Source organism: Schistocerca cancellata, chromosome 2 (genome assembly GCF_023864275.1).
Source record: "Schistocerca cancellata isolate TAMUIC-IGC-003103 chromosome 2, iqSchCanc2.1, whole genome shotgun sequence".
NCBI classification, from domain to species: Eukaryota; Metazoa; Arthropoda; class Insecta; order Orthoptera; family Acrididae; genus Schistocerca; species Schistocerca cancellata.
Genome location: NC_064627.1, coordinates 529,688,440 through 529,709,118, shown reverse-complemented (window position 1 = coordinate 529,709,118; position 20,679 = coordinate 529,688,440). Strand labels below are relative to the sequence as shown.

At 39.6% G+C, this 20,679-nt stretch overlaps 1 protein-coding gene across 3 annotated transcripts in view; it reads right to left on the bottom strand.

Annotated features, from left to right (window-relative positions):
• The window catches only part of LOC126162079 (myeloid leukemia factor), a 145,491-nt gene that overhangs the window by 92,828 nt on the left and 31,984 nt on the right, over positions 1-20,679 (bottom strand). For all 3 annotated transcript variants that reach the window (XM_049918351.1, XM_049918353.1, XM_049918350.1), the window contains exon 2: positions 15,015-15,207. In XM_049918351.1, coding sequence (XP_049774308.1) covers positions 15,015-15,207 — 193 coding nt within the window. The remainder of the gene's footprint in view (positions 1-15,014; positions 15,208-20,679) is intronic.

The following is a 20,679-nucleotide window of genomic DNA, read 5'->3' as shown; positions in this document are numbered from 1 at the left end:
GCACAATACAGATTCTGTAACAAATTATGGTCAAGATGGCCGTTATTTGACCACTAATCAATTTTAAAACTTGTTAACAGGTTTAGGTACACCACTACCAATGACACTATTTTATTATCTTGCTCACAAACTATTTTAATATTGCAACATGTTTCTAGGGATAACATCAGACAAAAAATGGGCTATTAAATACTTCATGCAAGAAAACAAATGAACCGATTAACACTTGTCTTTGTAACACTCATTTTTATAAACAGTATTGCAAAAAGTGTGATGAAAATGACAATCATGTAGTAACACAACCAACATTTGTGTTATGTTCCCACTTTCCCAAAACTGAACTGCAGGTGCTGTGTAATGGCTACACATATGATACTGGTTACTTTCACACTAAAGACATCCACTCTACAATCTGGAATTGACCTTATATACTAAACAAAACATCAGCATTCACAGTGGCTGAAGTCTATTTTAAGCCAAGTGCTGCACTAGGGTTGTCTTAAGTTTCCCAAAGTGAAATTCCCTTATTTCCAGACAAGTTTTGGCATTTTTTCTCTAGCAAATTTTGACATTTCAAGGATAAATAAAGACATAACTGGACAAAAAAGATTGTAAGGACTTCTGTACTTCTAAATGAGTGAGTGAAAATCTGAAGTAGTAACATAACATCTTTTGTAATAACTGCTTTTAGATGGAGAGAGCAAGCCTGGTGGTATCTGTGTTTCATTAAGACCAAAAATGTTATTTTATTTCAATAAAACTAAAAATGTTTGGTGACAAAAATTCGCATTTCGTTGGAATCGATAGATTGATTTAAAATACCTTCACTGATTTCAGAAATAATCTCAGAAAAAAGTAGGCCCCTTGAAAGACAACTGGGAACAATCGTATAAACCAACACTATAGGTGACTGCCAATAAAATGTTGATTGTTCTATGTTTGTTATTACCCATTGTGTACATCTATTATTTCACAGGTACTGCATATTTTCTTCTTTCAAGAAATACAAGAATACATAGTGTACGAACTGCCAGCAACTGCCACAATTTTTTTCTTCTCACCGTCTATACTTTCTGATATATAAACTACTTATGAAGTGCCAAAATGTACTAGAGTATATGAAATGTCTCTAAAATGCTGCACTGTATGATGTACTTGCAGTGAGACAGTCGCAATTCCTTACATTCATCGCACCAAGTCCTGATTCCATGGATAAACTATGTGAAAATCCTTCGCATTATGTCATACACAAACAGACCTGGCGCGCAGGCCAGATCCGACAGGCAGGGGCCTGCATATTAATGGGAAATGATGAGCTTCAGATAGGCAGGCCCAATGCATTAGAGATACCCCACAGAAATGGCCTGCTGTTTTGTCCCATCTTGGAAGTTCATTCATGTGGCCAACTAGTCATGTGTCACAGACACTATGTTGCTGAAATGAAGCCACAGTGATCAATCCATGCAACAGATAACTTGCACCAATACTCTGAGAATCAATACTAATGATGATAGATAGCAACTCACGGTAAATATGATCCCTGAGCCACAGACAGGCACATATAAAGGACAATCACACTCTCACAACTAAATTTTTGTCCATAGCCTTTGTCAGAAAACAAAAGCGCAACCGCGCGCGCGCGCGCACACACACACACACACACACACACACACACACACACACACACACACACACAATCACTCAGACAACTCATGCACATGTGACCACTGTTTCCGGCCGCTGTGTCAACAGTCTCTGAGAATCAGATCCAAACAAACCACTCCTCATGCCTCCTTGCCTATCATCGGCCGCTGTCAGGCTAGCGAAAAGAAGAGGTGGCAGCACTGATTGACAGCTGAGGGGAATGGTAGAAAGGGAAGAAGCAGTAAGAATGAGGGAGTAGGGAAGGGGTGCATGAACTCAGCTGCGCCCAGCCAGTGACGATGCACGACATCAGTAAACATATTATTTCATCTACTGAGACAAAGGGTATTTTTTCAGTTTTTTCACTGATATTTCCCCAATTTCCCTGACATTTGAAATTCCCCAATTTCCGGAATTTGTGGCAACCTAGTAAACATTCAGTCAAACTGTAGAGACTCAATGAGATGCATTCACATGCCACATTTTTATGTTCAACTTTTCAAATGTGACTGACACTGTCTACAGTGAAACTAAGCCACAAACACTAATAGTTTCCCATCTTTGGAGGGAATTATACATTCTACTGACTACCATTTACAAATTGTAAACATATTTTGAAACATTTTGCAGTCTATCTCTTCAATGACAGCTGGCAAAAAGGAACACAAGATCACAGTTTATTAAAAATAGCTGCAAACAAACAAACCTTAAGATTACTAAAATGAGACACTGTGTAAATAATGTTCTGAGTATATCTCTAACATGCAAATGGATGACAGTGACAATGAATTTTGTTGTACAATGGCAACAAGGCAGCCGTTCATCAAATTTGAAAATATTTTACAATTTAAGAATATTTCAGGCATTTAAAAATAGATGACCTCAACAATTTCACTGTACAAGAAAGGTACACACTAAGAAGACACTTCACATTGGTGGCTGCTAGCAGTTCAGCAGTTTAAACTACCGTATTTACTCGAATCTAAGCCGCACTCGAATCTAAGCCGCACCTGAAAAATGAGACTCGAAATAAAGGGAAAAAAAATTTCCCGAATCTAAGCCGCACCTGAAATTTGAGACTCGAAATTCAAGGGGAGAGAAAAGTTTTAGGCCGCACCTCCAAATCGAAACAAAGTTGGTCCATTGTAATATGAGACACAATTTAGGTCGAATGAATGACGATACTGCTACAGTAGTTTGGTTCGAGTCGTAAGCTTAGCAGTTAAGCTTTACTACGTAGCCATTGCTATGCGTCAGGCACTCCGTCCGTATTTATACGGGTGCCCTTCCTTTTTCACGTGCTTCGTCTGATTTGAATCGATTGCTTATTTTGCTTTGAGCTGACAAGTGCCGTTTTCTTTGTTATAGGTGTTTGCGTCACTCTTAAGCTGAAAATGCATTACTGCACTGTGTCATGCATTGTTTGTCGCATTCTGATAGTGCGTGTTTACGGCCTGTCGCGGCTCACGGCATGGCTTGCTTTTGTGCGCGCTACCGCCGCGTACAATTAAAAAAAAGTGGGGAATCGTCTCATTAGCGAAACAATGGCAAGAGACTGCTATTTGTTGTTACTTACACTGCTGCTTTCTTTGATAATGATGAACAAGAATCAAATAATAGACTGCGTATGATAGAACATGTTCTGAACGAGAGTTAGGCGAAAATTTTTCTCCGTTTGAAAATCTTTGCGGCCGCTTCTTTATTACATCAAATTCTGCACAGAAATTAGAGTCATCTTAGATTTAAAAATCTAGTCACTTGCCGTGCTTCATTTCTGACTGTATCGCTGTTAGGCATAAGAATAATACGAATATAAACATGACACGATACGTATATTCTTCCGCGTTTGCTGTTGTCTCACTCTAGTTTCGTAGTTTATTAGGCAGACAGGATTTAAATGAGAGAGCAGCAAACACGAAAGAATACATGGCAAAATGTTTATATCCGTATTATTCTTACGGTGAAGAGAATACTGTATGTGATTCAAATTTCATCAGGTTCCTATTAGCAACCATCTCTTCTCACAGATAGGAAAAAATTCAGAACGTAGAGTTGGCCATATTGACAAACATCCCAAACAGTCTTGCCAGTCAGATTTTCGTAGTACACTGAAATTGTGCTACATTCGAAGATGAACAATACGGAATTTGTATTTACTTCGTTGGATAATGTATGAAAATGCAGTGGTCGAAACTCGCGGCGGAGAAAAAAAACTCGTCTTCCACTTTTTTTTTTTTAAATTTATTTACTGACGCAGAGGTTTTGGCGCCAGTATTTATCTTTGTGCCTACAGAGCATGCGTGCGTAGCGCTACATATATTCGACGGCAGAAGTTAGTTGTGGCGGCACGTACCAACATTTTTCATAACTTCCGCTTGCTTTGCACTCGATTCTAAGCCGCAGGCGGTTTTTTGGATTACGAAAACCGGAAAAAAAGTGCGGCTTAGATTCGAGTAAATACGGTAATCTGGTGATGCTGGCAGGTAGTATTTTTCTTTCTTTCTTCAGACTGCTGCCAATGATAACTAGTAATATATTGTTATGAGTTTTCTATGCTGTGTCATGTTTCTGTGATTAAATGAGAAAAGAGTCACCTACAGTTTATCACAGAGCTCTCTCTCTTTACTCCATCATCATCATCATCATCATCATCATCATCATCATCATCATCATTTAAGACTGATTATGCCTTTCAGCGTTCAGTCTGGAGCATAGTCCCCCTTATAAGATTCCTCCATGATCCCCTATTCAGTGCTAACATTGGTGCTCTTCTGTTGTTAAGCCTATTACTTGAAAATCGTTCTTAACCGAATCCAGGTACCTTCTCCTCGGTCTGCCCCGACTCCTCCTACCCTCTACTGCTGAATCCATGAGTCTCTTGGGTAACCTTGCTTCTCCCATGCGTGTAACATGACCCCACCATCTAAGCCTGTTCGCCCTGACTGCTACATCTATAGAGTTCATTCCCAGTTTTTCTTTGATTTCCTCATTGTGGACACCCTCCTGCCATTGTTCCCATCTACTAGTACCTGCAATCATCCTAGCTACTTTCATATCCGTAACCTCAACCTTGTTGATAAGGTAACCTGAATCCACCCAGCTTTCGCTCACATACAACAAAGTTGGTTGAAAGATTGAACGGTGCACAGATAACATAGTCTTGGTACTGACTTCCTTCTTGCAGAAGAGAGTAGATCGTAGCTGAGCGCTCACTACATTAGCTTTGCTACACCTCGCTTCCAGTTCTTTCACTATGTTGCCATCCTGTGAGAATATGCATCCTAAGTACTTGAAACCGTCCACCTGTTGTAACTTTGTTCCTCCTATTTGGCACTCAATCCGTTTATATTTCTTTCCCACTGACATTACTTTCGTTTTGGAGATGCTAATCTTCATACCACAGTCCTTACATTTCTGATCTAGCTCTGAAATATTACTTTGCAAACTTTCACTCGAATCTGCCATCACAACTAAGTCATCCGCATATGCGAGACTGCTTATTTTGTGTTCACATATCTTAATCTCACCCAGCCAGTCTATTGTTTTCAACATATGATCCATAAATAATATGAACAACAGTGGAGACAGGTTGCAGCCTTGTCTTACCCCTGAAACTACTCTGAACCATGAACTCAATTTACCGTCAACTAACTGCTGCCTGACTATCCATGTAAAGACATTTAATTGCTTGCAAAAGTTTGCCTCGTATTCCATAATCTTGTAGAACAGACAATAACTTCCTCCTAGGAACCCGGTCATATGCCTTTTCTAGATCTATAAAGCATAGATACAATTCCCTGTTCCACTCGTAACACTTCTCCATTATTTGCCGTAAGCTAAAGATCTGGTCCTGACAACCTCTAAGAGGCCTAAACCCACACTGATTTTCATCCAATTGGTCCTCAACTAATACTCGCACTTTCCTTTCAACAATACCTGAGAAGATTTTACCCACAACGCTGATTAAAGAGATACCTCTGTAGTTGTTACAATCTTTTCTGTTTCCATGTTTAAAGATTGGTGTGATTACTGCTTTTGTCCAGTCTGATGGAACCTGTCCCGACTCCCAGGCCATTTCAATTATCCTGTGTAGCCATTTAAGACCTGACATTCCACTGTATTTGATGAATTCCGACTTAATTTCATCCACCCCAGCCGCTTTATTGCACTGCAATCTATTGACCATTTTTTCCACTTCCTCAAATGTGATCCTATTTCCATCATCATCCCTATCCCATTCTACCTCTAAATCTGAAACATTACTGATCGCATTTTCACCTACATTGAGCAACTCTTCAAAATATTCCCTCCATCTTCCCAAGGCATCCACAGGATTCACCAGCAGTTTTCCTGACCTGTCCAAAATACTTGTCATTTCCTTCTTACCTCCCTTTCGAAGACTGCTAATTACACTCCAGAATGGTTTTCCAGCAGCTTGACCCATAGTCTCCAACCTGTTTCCAAAGTCTTCCCACGATTTCTTCTTGGATGCTGCAATTATCTGTTTGGCTTTGTTTCTTTCTTCAACATAACTTTCTCTGTCTACCTGGGTTCTGGTATGTAGCCATTTTTGATACGCCTTCTTTTTCCTTTTACAGGCTGCCTTGACTGTATCATTCCACCAAGCTGTTTGCTTCTTCCTATTTTTACACACTACTGTTCCAAGACATTCTTTAGCCACTTCTAGTACTGTGTCCCTGTACCTTGTCCATTCCTTTTCCAATGACTGTAATTGGCTACATTCAACTAACTGGTACCTTTCTGAGATCGCTGTTATGTACTTGTGCCTGATTTCCTTATCCTGAAGTTTCTCCACTCTTATCCTCCTACATATGGACCTGACCTCCTGCACTTTCGGCCTCACAATGTCTCTTTACTATGACACTGAATTTTAGGAAAGTTATGTCACTTCTGCTTGTGAAGAAACACAGATAATAACAAGCATTGCAAAACAGAATCATGCTAGTTCCATCTGCACCATTTCTGTTTATATACAGGGCAAGGCATTCTTCCTTACAGCCCTGAGTGTCAGTCAGAGAGGGGCCTTTTTATAAACACACTGTAATAAAATGCAACTTCATAGTCATTACAAACATTACTCTAACACCTTTCAGTTAGGACCAATTGCTGAAATGTTTCATTTTTCAAACAAACAAATTAGCATCTCAGACTTAGCTCACAATTCTCAGTACACAGTTAACCATGCCTCACTGGCAGCTTTCTGCAAGCGAAACTGCATACTGCCTTGCTAAAATTTGCCTGGTAATATAAAGTACTAGTTTCTCAAGCAGAATACCATAACATTACTGTAACATTTGATGTAGATTACTAGGACCAAAGCAATTCGTGGAGAAACAACACCTGTTCACTAGCACTTGGGCACAAAAGTGTCATGCTACTGACTAATCTCCTCTGCTTTCCATCCACTACTACACAAATAAACCTGGCATGTCAGTTTTGTTTTAGGGCACAAAAACAACTAAGGTCATATGCGCCCACGTCAGAACCTTCAAAAACTAAGACAAAACAGGAGTTAAAAGTCACTACACATTAAGCCCAATAGATGGGAGGAAAGACAGCTAAAAACAAGGACTTCCACTCTGAGAAAGGTCTACAAAATATGCTGTAGACACGACGGAGTTTCTGAACTAAAGATTAAGTGTCCTTTGCCATACGGTTACGATGAATAAAAAAAATTCTGTTGACAGGAGAACGTCGGCCCGTCTACGGGGCTGGAAGAAAGTACACCACACACACACATTGTGGACTTGACTCAAAGGAGCTTATTGTCAGTCATTTCCAGTCACCCATCCTCCCACTGACGCATTACTCCTGAACTCAGAGGCAAATGCATGCAGGGGGATGGCACAAAAACACTTGCAGACCGAGACATGCCTCCTTGGTTGTGAGATCTGCTCTTTCGTTCCCAGCAATGCTGACGTGCCCTGGAACCGAGCAGAAAGCCACCTCCTTCCCCAGTCATTTTAGTTGGAGGAGGGATTGGACTATTTTACCTGCGGGATACAAACATTGCAATGAGCGAGTCAGAACAGACAGGAAATTTAGGATGGGAAGAACGTCTCATCTGCTCCAGTGCCCGCAACATCACAGACAATTCTGCATAAAAGATAGTAAACGCTTGAGGCAGTCTGACCTTGAGGACACGATCCCGAAAAACAACAGAGCGACTAACAGAATCCCCCTGTTTCGACCCATCCATAAAAACAGCTACATAGTTGTGGTGCTCAGATAAAATAGCAGAAAATGTTGCATTAAAAATGATGGCAGGAGTGCAATCTCTTGTACTGCACCAAATTTAAAATCACTCTGGGCCTGGGCCTCTCCAGTAACCAGGGTGGCAGGCAGTTAAAACCATGGATTTGGGGCTGTATGGGCTCCACACTGAGGTACTCCAGCACACATTGCACACAGATCCCAAGCGGCATTGTGGCTCAGAGACGGTGGGAAAAAAGACTGTCCAGAGGTGGATGAGCAAGAACATGTTGAGCAGGTGTGCTTGGAGCTGCAAGAAACTTACAAGCCTGGCGCGCCAGCAAGAGCTGCCGCCAGATGGTAAATGGCTGTTCCCCCGCCTCAGCACAGAGACTGGATATAGGACTGGTCCGATAAGCACCCATGGCCAGTTGAATCCCCGTATGGTGGACAGCGTGAAGGATCCACAAATAAGAGGACCCCACCCATAGTCCAGCTGCGAACGCACAAAAGCGCAATAAAACAGAAGGAGACGCACCCTGTCTGCTCATGATCTGTGGCTGAGGTACTTGAGGATATTCAGTGCTTTCAGGGTTCTGGCTTTCAAGGTCTCGCAGGTGTGGCAACCATGACAATCTGGAGTCAAAAATGAGTCCCAGAAGCTGCACTGTATCTCTAAAATGTAGGATAGTGTCCCCCATATGCAATGCAGGCAGAGAGAGAAGTTTTTGCAGCCCACTCCTAACTGCCACATCATAAGTTGAAACTGACGGCACTGATGCAACACTGGGAGAGGAACAGAAAACGGCAAAGAGCAAAATCATCCACAAATAAGGAGCACTGTACTGGACTCCTTACCGTAGATGTTATACTGTTTATGACTATGGCAAAGAGGGTAACACTTAAAACACTGCCCTTTGGGACATCGTTCTCCTGCTCAAATCAGACAGTGTGTCACCAACTCAGGTCTGAAAAAACGCTGCGACGGGAAAGACTGAATGAAAATGGGGAGATGGCCACATAAACCCCACTTGTGCAGTTGCACGAGTATATAGTGTCTCCAAGTAGTATCGTATGCCTTATTTATACTGAAGAATGTGCCAATACAGAGATGTTTATGGAGGAAAGCCTGCTGAATAGCTGCCTCTAGGAGGGTCAGGTTGTCAACTGTGGACTGAAATTTTCAAAATCCACACAGGACGTGTCTGGTCTCCAACAGCCAGACCAGACGATGGTTAACCATCCAATCCAGGATCTTTCCTATACAGCTCGTCAAAGCGATACTATCATAACTACTTGGACACGTGCGGTCCTTTCCTGGTTTGAGTAAAGTGATCAGAATTGCCTGCCTCCAGGAGTTGGGAAAGTTGCCTGTCTGCCATATTAGAGTAAAACATTCAAAGAGGATTTCATGGGACGCCGCTGGAAAATGTCTAAGCATGCAGTACCAGATGTGGTCATTACTGGGTGCAGTCTCAGCCAGTGCCGATTCGAGCTCCCACATGGAGAAAGGGGAGTTTCAGGCCTCAGAACTGTTGAACCTGAAGTCCAACTTTTCCCTCTAGAGTTGCACAGTAGCAATGAAAAACAGGATCCTTGCTTGCATTGGCAGTAGTTAGGACAAAATGCTCGGCCACACAGGGTGATCGCCAGAGCAGTTGACACACTTTGGAGGAGAGCAGCTACTAACTCCCTCATGGGCAGCTTTACCACATTTCCCAGAAGTGGCTTTCCCTCTACAGCAGAGTGTACTGTGCACAAAGTGCTGGCATTTAAAACACAGCATTGGATTGAGGTAAAAAGGCCGTACACTGAAATGTAGGAGAAACACCTTCAAATGCTCTGGTAATTTGGTGCTGTTAAAAGTAAGGATAAACAAATGGCTTCACGAGAGCACCATCCACCCGTTTCATAACGTGTTGTACGTCGACAATGCCTGTCTGGGACCATGAAACTTTCAGTTCTTCTTGGGGAATGGCAACCAGATCCCTTCAAGTCACATCACCTTTGTTGTAAGTTCAAGGCGTTGTGCAATTCAGTTTCTAGCACGAACTCCCCAAGGCATTATGCTTTCTGAAGATTCTTGACTTGTTGGAAGCTAGATGTTGCAACCAACAGGGTTCCATTTCGCAAGTGCTTAAAAGATTTTAAGGTGCCAGCAATGCCTTCTAAGCCTTTCTGTATGTAAAATGGCAAAACTTTGTCAAAACTCCCCTCTTTTCTTTTAACAATAAGAAACACATTCTGTGAAGCAGCATGCACTCTGTAACAACTGATTGCATCAGGACGACTGGCTACACGAGTCCTCTTGTTGGACTGTTAGTACCTTCCAGCGGCCCACCCTTTCCGCTGAGAGGGGTAAAGAGAATTTCGGAGGGTCCATTTCGGTCCCACAAGCAGCTAGGAAAATAAGGGTCCACTCACGGAGCCCTGCATGCCTGAGTAAGTCTAGTACAACTGAGGTGCAGCAGGTTCCCCACTAAGGACTGTTCCACCTCAACAGCCATACATCTCATCAGCGCACAAGCACACCTTGAGATTGAGGGTTTTTTATACAGGTTTATTCCATCCTCACAATCCGGGCTGCATGGTGGCCACTGAAGCATGCCCAGAGTTTACAGTTGCAGAGAACTGGCGGCGCTTACCAGTCCCCAGCTCGGGAACCCCGGGGTCACCAAGCCCATAATCAGCCAACAAATGCTGAGTCCCTGAGGGCTGGGGCCCAATGGTAGCTAACCAAAAACTCAAGAGAGTTTGGTGCTTGCAAGCCTCAACGATATTGCATTTGTGATTCTGTTGCCATCAAGTGTTCACATTTCACACTTACCAGAAATACAACTACTTCATTGAAGCAACAACAGGGTATATGATGATATATTTGGTCTGACTGGTATGCCATCTGAATACTGAGAAGAATAGTTAGTAAAATATAGACCTATATTGATTCCCTGAGCATGTCTCATACCTATCACAAAGACGTCTCCATTGCTTCCATTTGAAGCAGATACCTATTACAGGTCTGCAGAAACATGCATACATTTAATGGCGTTAAATTAACAGTATTATCACATTCTACGTAACTAAAACAAATGTTATCAGACATACAATCTTCTCAAATGGGCCCCTTGCAGTGTTAACTATTCTACGAGTGTGGAAATGATGCAGTACTTTAGGTGTGGATCATCATGAGGAAGGGACAACAAACAAGATGTGAAGTTCATCCTTAATGCAATGATGGGAGCTTTATTTGCAATAAACTAACACTGTCCTCAATCCAATAGTTGGTTTGAATGATATAGTGCTTTACTACATACAGTCATACACGAGTTATACTCTAATTAAAATTACTTTGTGACCATCAGATTGCAATGACAGGATTTGGGTGGGGGGTGGGGGGGTCAGTGTGCAGCCAGTTACACATCACAAGATGCTGTACGTACCTCCAGAACAGGCAACACAGTAGCATGTGGCCCACAAGAAAGAACTATGACTAGGTGGTGGCTAACCCCTACCACCTGACTCACTGAAATGTCAATCAGGAAGCAATTTTAATGTGAGTATAATGTGTGCTTGCTTTCCTCCAACCTTTAAACTGACTGACTTATGTAAACTATAGTTTAATGTGCTCTTGGCCCATCAATTATGGAACCTACAGTTTGCTGTGGACTCTCAACAACACTGCAACTTGCCACTTTTAACATAAGTTATTGTCAGAGGTGAAACAAGAGATACTTTGCAGGAAAAGTTGGGTATGCGGTCACCTGAGTGTTCGCAAGATCTGAAGAAGCTTATCTGAAAGACTAACACTGTTTTTAATCTTGTTCGTTGACCAATCAACCACTTAACTACGTAGTTTTCTTCTGCCATAATTGAATTTCACAAATTAATTTCCAGCACCATATTTACCTCTTAGGTACATCATTTAGCAATATTAAGTTAACCTGTTTACATACACTGACGCTTGTTGTGTTTATTTTACATTCCGTAAGGTATTATATTGGCAACAAAATTTTGCTGTGATCTCGCTCTTTTCATGTATACATAGAACAGTATGATGTACCAACATGACCATTTTGCTCGAACAGAGTTCACAACAGCAATGACAGTGCATTACTCAGCAAGGCGAAGTGGTAACTGCCTCAGCAATGGCAGCAGTGCCCTGTTCACACACAAGAAATAGATATAGGGAAGTAGTAGTTGCATACATTCCAGTACTCTTCCACGTAGAGAACTGTCACACACCACGCATCTATCTACATTTACTTGCAATTTCAAAATTCAAATGTGATGTTCACTGTCATGTTTACATGCTAGGACAATACATTTTTGCTTATCCAGTTAAATATTACTTGTCTAACACAAACTGATTATGTAATCTGTTGTTCAGATTCAGTCAACTCTGATGGGAGATTACGAGTGCATTCATTTTATTATTATTATTTTTTTTTTAAATTAAGAGAGCAGATGGTTCAAGAAGAGATTTAAAGATCTTATCCATACAAGGCTGTTTTGATACTCCCATTAGATCATGCATGTTACAGGAAAAAATTGCAAAGTGATCACTGGTTGAACATCAGTGTAAGCAAATTTTTTAGACACTTTCATTGGCAAGAAATATTTGTAACTGGTAAAGAGACTGAATAATTGACAAAAAATAATTTTGCATGGTGCCCTACAGCCTTAAAATGAATAATGTTGTGCAGGCTGGCAGCATAATGTAAATCCTCAGGAGCTCTGAAATTTTTGTTTCTAAATCTTTATTTAAGTGATCTCTATCGCTAGTTTTATTCAACTGAATTTATTCTATTTCTGAACCTTTGCTACATCATTTTAATCATTGTTTAACTTTTCAAACTTTTGTCACTAGCAAATAATGATAGAGTGCGTGTCAAAAAGAGAAATTTGGCCTACTATGAAGGAGAATACGATTGTTGCCAATGAGATGTTTGGTCAATTCAGAAAATATTTTGTCAGGAGGATAAAATATGATTTTCCTTATATAAAGGAAACACATCATGGGCAGAACAAACTTCTTTCATCACTCTACACAAAATGAGTTCATACAAATAATCAGCAGTTTAAAACTTGAGCAGAAACCTCTTAGCTGCTGTTTTGTAGCAATCTGCTACAGATTTGTTAACAGCCAGTGGGTGCCTGCACCTAGGGGAATTTTCGTCATTTGGAGATGGCAGTCACTTGCTTTGCAGGTGGCTGTATGCAGAAGTGTGACACATTGCTGCCTGATAATCCATTTATCCATATTGTTAATGGAATTCTTGTTGCGAACATCTTGCTTCTCCTTCTGTGGCACAGAAACTTAAATTCCACTCTGTTCGCCTTTGTACCCTCCCTCCTGTAATTTGCAAACCACGCTCTTGCTCTAATTTAACTTTTAACATGTTGAGTGCACATTCTGTAGTCTTTTCCACCATCACAATCAATCCCTTCTCCTCCTCTCTGTCAACAAAGTTAACATTATTAACTGCAAGATATCGCACCTGTCCAAAAAGACATTTTCTACGCTCAATTTTCATTAGTACTTTAGCCGCAGTGTGGTCTTTACGAAGTCATGGGACTAAGTGAGTCCACATAACTGCAAGTTATCACTTCACCCTGATAAGTAAAAGACAGCATTCATTAGACAAATATGTTGTTCACAAGCATGGAACTTCTGTCATTATACCACCATCAAACAACTGTAATAACACCTCAGCACATTAAGGAAGCTGCCTGAATGTAGTTTATCTTAGCCCAAAACAATTCATGCTATGTCTTTAGGATAAATGTTTAAAACATGTCAGAAGCCAACTGCCTTTTATTAAATGTAAGCAACATGGAGAAATGCTGGTCAAACCCGTATGTAATTTCTTCCTTCCTTTGAGTAAATTAAATTTTGAAAACATTTTACAGGGTTGGTGACTAATATTGTACCTAGCCCCAGCCTCTGACCTAAAGTTTCAGGATTACCTACAAGAATAAGTTGGTCTTTACCTTATTCATCTCAACAATATGGTCTTGTCACTTTTCAATATCTCATCATGAATCTTACTTCTTAGACACTGCTGCAAACACATTACAAGTTGTAAAGTAATTTCAGTTTTCATACTGACAATAGAAGAGAAGAAAAAGTAACATACTGTACACAAATATGAAACTAGAGCCAGCACGAATCCTATGCAAAATATGAGCCGTTTCTATGAAAATTTTTACTTAGAATGGTGATGCTAAGAGATAGCAGTAGATCTACACCGTAATTTGCCTGCACCTGCCACTGAGACAACTGCAGAAATCTGCAATTTGCAATTAAGGCCTTATTAGCCGGTATACATAATGTTTCCATGAACAGTTACGTAAGATATGGTAACTGATTAGGTTATGAGAAGTCTATTTGATAAGTGCTCATTTTTTGTGATGTCCGAAAAGTCTAAAAAGGATCGTCTTTCACATTTGTAATAGGAAATGCGTAAGAGGGTGTAAGTTTTTTTATCTCACCGTTCGATGTGCTGCAACATGAAATTCAAATGAGAACAGTTTCATTACTGCTCATATAATCTTGATTTGATTTGTGCTAAATAGTACCAGCACATAAAAAAGGGTATCATCACAACATTACAGAAATGTTTGAAGATGTCTCTCACTCTGTTTATATGGGGCTCCCAAAGCCATTTTGTAAATAGGTTTCCGAATAATGCTTCTGGTTGGACGTATAAACATTCCAGTATCAACCACTTCACTTCAGGTCTTACACGTGAACACAATGGCGAAAAAACAGTTTCCAAAATTCACCATCTTCTGTAAGTTGTGCTGCACGTGAACATGGTAACTGAATTATAATTAAGGTTAGCAGCGGCACAGTTCTATTAACCTTGTGTGCACAGGACATTTCACAATTACCACAAGGGTGTAAATATTGCAGAAAGATATACGGAGAAGCAGCTTACAGCTGTAGCTCTAATCTAAAAAGTAGTTGAGCATGTTCACATTTTCTTAGTAACCATACGAAACATGACAAATTTGATGTAAAAGCAACTCTGTGTGTGTGTGTGTGTGTGTGTGTGTGTGTGTGTGTGTGTGAGAGAGAGAGAGAGAGAGAGAGAGAGAGAGAGAGAGAGAGAGAGAGAGAGAGAAATTCAACATAAGATCTCAAACACACTTACAAAATTCTGGAATATGCTGTTCATGTTTGGAAATCCAAATGGCATCAAATCTTGACACCCCCTGCTTGCAGGAGAGTTCTGAGAACGTGGGCCTTCTAGAGCTGGAAAACCCATACCTCCCAACATTCCGAATGGATTCGAGAACATTGAATTCATCATGTCATTCATCTGACGCATGGACCGCATGTGTGCTCTGAAATACAAGTAATTTCACAGTCAATCAAAAATAAAGCCTGTCTACACTACTGTTGTCACAGGAGTATTTCAAAAGTCTACTTCACAAGAAACATACTCTATAAAAGTATCCATTGTCATGACATGCAATCTATGCCCTCAATTGGGTCATTCTGTGTAAAAATCACATATTTTGATGGATCTTAAGGTGCCCATTTCAGAATTTAGTGATATTCGGTAAATTGATTCTACCTACATGTCTTTGTAAAACTACTGAACAGCACTGTCCTAACTAACAATTTTTTATAAACTCAGGTCTGCACACTCCAGGGTGTGTACCCAATCAGTCAGACACCAATTTATCTATTTTCAGAACCTACTGTTCAGTAATAAGTTGACCTACAGTGCACCTAGTACGCAGGCCACTAAGTTGCTATAATGTATATAAAAAGTAGGATACATCTCAATTTTTTTTAATGAAAAATGGTGATAAAACACTTTTCTATGCTGTACTTTAAATAGGTGATTTTTAAAAAGTCATAACATTGCACATGGAAACCGTGGGAAACTCATTATGTTCACTCTAACTATTTAGTCACAATACGAAGTTTAAATAACAATGAAAAGAATTTGGTGTTGCAATTTGTAGTTATTACCTTCTCTCAAACAATCCCATCGCAAAAAATGGGAAATTTGAAATTTATCAAAGTTCTTATTTAGACAGCTGATTCTCAACATGATTTTTTCCTGAAATCTTTACCTATGTGGTAGCAATCTTAAGTGCAAAGAAGAATATCTTAACTTGATTCATTAGCAAAGATTAAAATGAAAATGACACAAATGCCATCTACACTCAGCAGGCAGGGAATTGGTAAACAAAAATCTTGTGTCCTCCATGACAAATTATTCCTAAAATATTTGTGGTTGACCGGTAGGTTAGAACTGTAAATAGGAGAGAGCTGAAAACAGCTACCATTCATTTTTCTCAATGATATGTTGTATTTCACTGTTAATTGTCGTTTCAGTTTAAAGAATTACAATAGAGAGCTTGGGTGTACAAATGAGGTGATATATTATTCTGTTACTGTAAATTAAAAAGATACTTCAGTGAAACATAGAAGGTGCAAACAACAAGAAACATTAAAAATGTTGTTAAATATACACCAACATATCCAGGCATAAAAATTCAACAAAAAAGTTCCATTAAAAATTCAAAAAGAAGGAAATTTTATTTTTAAAACTCTTCCACCTCCCTTAAAACTGTTTATTTTTTTGCCTCTTGATGCAAAAACAAAACAAGTTCACTTAAAGGACAGAGAGATGATTTTATTCATGGCACTTATTGTCAACTTTATGTACTTTGCGATAAAAGTAAATATACTCTGACAATGCTCCACGAGGACAGAGCAAGTGAAAACTTTAACCTGTTCATTAAGAGTTGAATTCCACATTTCTGAGTAAGGAGCTCCATTACATCAGAAAAATTGTTGCACTGTTCACATGGATACTCCACACAATCACAGGGCATTAATTTTCTTAGTTTCTTCACAGATCAAATCGTGTGAAAGTTTCTTAGAACACAGGTACAGTACAGTTAAGACAGTTCCAGAAACACAACGATCGCAAAGTGCATTTACAGTCTCCTAACAGATGCAAATGGGAGCACTGTTGCTATGAAAGCTCATGAAGACACTTTGTGCTGTAAGCTGCACAGTATGTAGCTTTCAAATACAATGAAAACTGGCACACAAGACATTTACAAGCATCGCATGAATTTAAAGATGTTGAGGTTAACTGCATACCTACTGCTGAATCACAATTCCTTTCTTGGCTCAGTTGGAATTATGCTGTTTGGGTCCCCTTCTCCAATGTTATATGTAAGGTGGATGACCCATCATTACAAAGACACAGTGCATGGTTGTATAAGCTTGTCAATAAGCACCATGAAAAATATCATCTACCACTTCTGTGAACTTGTTTTGTATATGCATCAAGATGTCAAGGAGAACAAAAAAGTTATATGCAAAGTGGAAGTGTTTTAAAAATAAATTCTTTTTAATTACTCAGTGTGGTACTAAATTCTTTTCATTGTTATTTATACCTAATACTAGAAGTGAAGAGTTACAGAGCACAAGATGCAGCCTCTACTAATTTTAAAAGAATCATCACATTTAAAGCACAGCATGTAAAAAGTGTTTCAGCATTTTTCATTAAAAATCTGAATGAGGTATCCTACTTTTTATACATTATATCAGCTTAAAAGCCTACATACTAGGTGCAAACAAGGATTACTAATTATTGAGTAGTGGGACTCTGAAAATAGGAAAATTGGTGTTGGTTGGTTGGTTTGGGGAAGGAGACCAGACAGCGTGGTCATCGGTCTCATCGGATTAGGGAAGGATGGGGAAGGAAGTCGGCCGTGACCTTTCAGAGGAACCATCCCGGCATTTGCCTGGAGTGATTTAGGGAAATCACGGAAAACCTAAATCAGGATGGCAGGACACGGGATTGAACCGTCGTCCTTCCGAATGCGAGTCCAGTGTCTAACCACTGCGCCACCTCGCTCGGTCGGAAAATTGTTGTATCAAATTACCAGTTTTAAAACATGAACCTATCCAAAAGGGTTAGAGTTAGGACAATGTCATTTGGCAGTTTTACTATTAAGACACACAGTGCCAATGTACCAAATTCTGAAATGGTAATCTTTTCACCCCCCACCCCGCGCCAAGAGATTACAAGGAATGACCCTACTACATGTTTATTATTTTCTAAAAAACTAGGAATAACAGAATAATATATAATAGTAAAGTGTTTTGATTTACATTTGGTCAATTTATCAAAAGTTATTTTGAGATAATACTGCACAACTCTTCCTGTCAGCTGGCACACATGTGACATTCATGACCAAACTGTAAAATTTAAATAATCTGCCACGGAATTACAGTATCATTTTGTGGAGCAAATGATCAAAGCTCCTTACATAACCAGCAACCAGAAATTATGTTTATTTGAGACTGCCAATTTGACACTTACTGCAGATATATTTAGTCAAGTTAACAAAAAGATTTTCATTGTTTTATGAAATAATATCAAGTAAAGAGAAAAAGGAAGGAAAAAATAGGAGATATCAATTGCTGACTGCATTTGAAATGTAAGTCTACAAGCAGGAATACATCATAAACCACTCAATTTAATGGCATTACATAATTTTAACTAGAATGGTTTGTAGATATTTCATTAAAAATAATTCCTTGTTTTACAAAAATTATATGCATGTGAAATCAAGTTACAGGTCTCTGCACGCACGCACGCACCAATTGTTTTATACAAAAAAATTGTTGACATAAAAAGAAAAATCTCAGGAAATCATAATTGTGAAACAAATACAATTACAGCACATCTAACAGGTATTTGCTAAACCTGCCCTAGAAAGTTCAGTGGTGTAAACAAATGCGCGCACAATTGTATCATAGACTGAGTACAGAAAATATCCTACAATATAAATACTCAGCTAAAGGATTCATACTAAGTCCCTCAAGCAGTTCACTGCATCAGTCTCAAGATCTAAGTGAAACAAAAAAAGTGAAGGCCAGCAGCAGAAATTACGAAAGTAGACCTGAATTCATCACCTGTTAAATACAGAAGAAATCTTTTCCTTTCAGCAAGAAGGAGTTGCAAGATGTTATGGAACTTATACAGAAGAATAATATGCATAAAACAGCAGAAAGTCAAAGAGATTTATTTTTACATTAATAATTTTTGTTATTTCTCACAATTTACTCAAAAAATCTAAGAATGTCATAAGTCTACACCAAAAGTCTATTTCAGTTTATAGATTTTCCAAATATTTATTTTGCTCTCCTGTAAAGTTACTTCTTGTGCTCAGACTGATCGTTCTGACCCTCTTCAACTGTCACCCATTGAAATGTATCCCTTATTCCAGAGTGCTTGTTATAGTAACTGCAGTTTTCACCAAAGAGTGGCTGGGGAAGAAGTAGGGAGAGGGAAGACAGAACAGAGGAAGTGGAGACTGCAGGGAAAAGGGTGTGGCACAAGTGAAGTTTGACAGGTGAAATGGATGTGAAGCAGGGGGTTAGAGGAAATTGAGGTCAAAACAAGAGTACAGATAGAAGGATGTGTTCAAAGCCAAGTACCAAGTACATTATTTAGAGAAGTAGTTGTTTGGGGGGGGGGGGGCGGGGGATGATTATCCACAAGCTACAGTTGTGAAGCAGCCATTGAAATTGAATAATCTGTGCGCCCAGACATGTTCCAATGGTGGGTAGGTAAACGATCTTTGGCACATTTTGACAGTGGCCATTCAATTGTACCAACTGTACAGGTTTGAGATCAAGCCTGTAAATTCTGACAAGAAATTTCTGCAGAGCTTGTATATATGATATGATCAGTTCCACAGATGCTTCAGTTTTGATAGGATATGACAGGATAAGGTGGGTGCCATACGATGAAGCCCGACAAATGAAACACATTTAGCACAGCTGCCACCTGCAACAAAAGAGGTGGAACAAAGATTTAGCGAGTATGAATGGCAGGTGAAAAAAAGGCAGCAGTTCTAAACTGACATAAATTGGCACATGCATGCTAGACAGGAATAATGCCTGCATGCACAGAAGGTGGTGTTCAAGTGCGCTGTGTGCTATGGTCAAAAACTGACTTCACAGTTTGACCTTGGAGCTTTTGTGCATTTCCAGTGAACAAATTTTCATAATGCATTAATGATATAAAGGCTGTACTTTAGGTTCACAAAATATCTGTTTTTATATAATGCTGTTACAAAAAGCATTCTTTGATTGATTACTTTGTATTCTCGAAATGGAACTGAACAAACAAGGCTTTAACATCTTCATACTGGTGTATGGCAAAGAGGTGTACAAAGGACCCTAACAACACTTATCATAATAGGGTACAGCACATTCGAAATCTATTATTTCTGAATAAATATTGTGGCAGAAGAAGGTGAGCAGCACAGTCACCGTGGGGTAGTGGTTATGGTACTAGACTGTTGCATGAGGGGGGGGTCATGAGTTCAAAACTCACCTGAACTGTAAAATTTTAATTTCTACAGTCGGTTTGAACACATTCTAGAAGAATCCTCAAATGTCAATAATCATTGTACTGGAATGTTCTGTAACTGTATATATTTCGTATGTGTTCTGGCCGGAGGCAGTTCGCCCCATGCTCTTGTATGAACAAGTGCTGAATAAACCTTCGTTAGGTGAAGTTAGTGTTCATCATTCATCTAATTACACCATCTAATTATTCTGGTGGAGGCACCGGGTACTGGAACTTGTGATAGCACACATTATCGATGACACAGTAGCTCCCATCAGGCCACTACAGAGCCACCATTTACGTGGCAAGAAACCCGAGTTCGAGCAATATTCAACAGATTGCAGTCTATCTGAGACAGAAGAAGAGGACGTTCCGATGATAGAAACTGTGTGCCACCACACGAGATATCCTTCTGGGT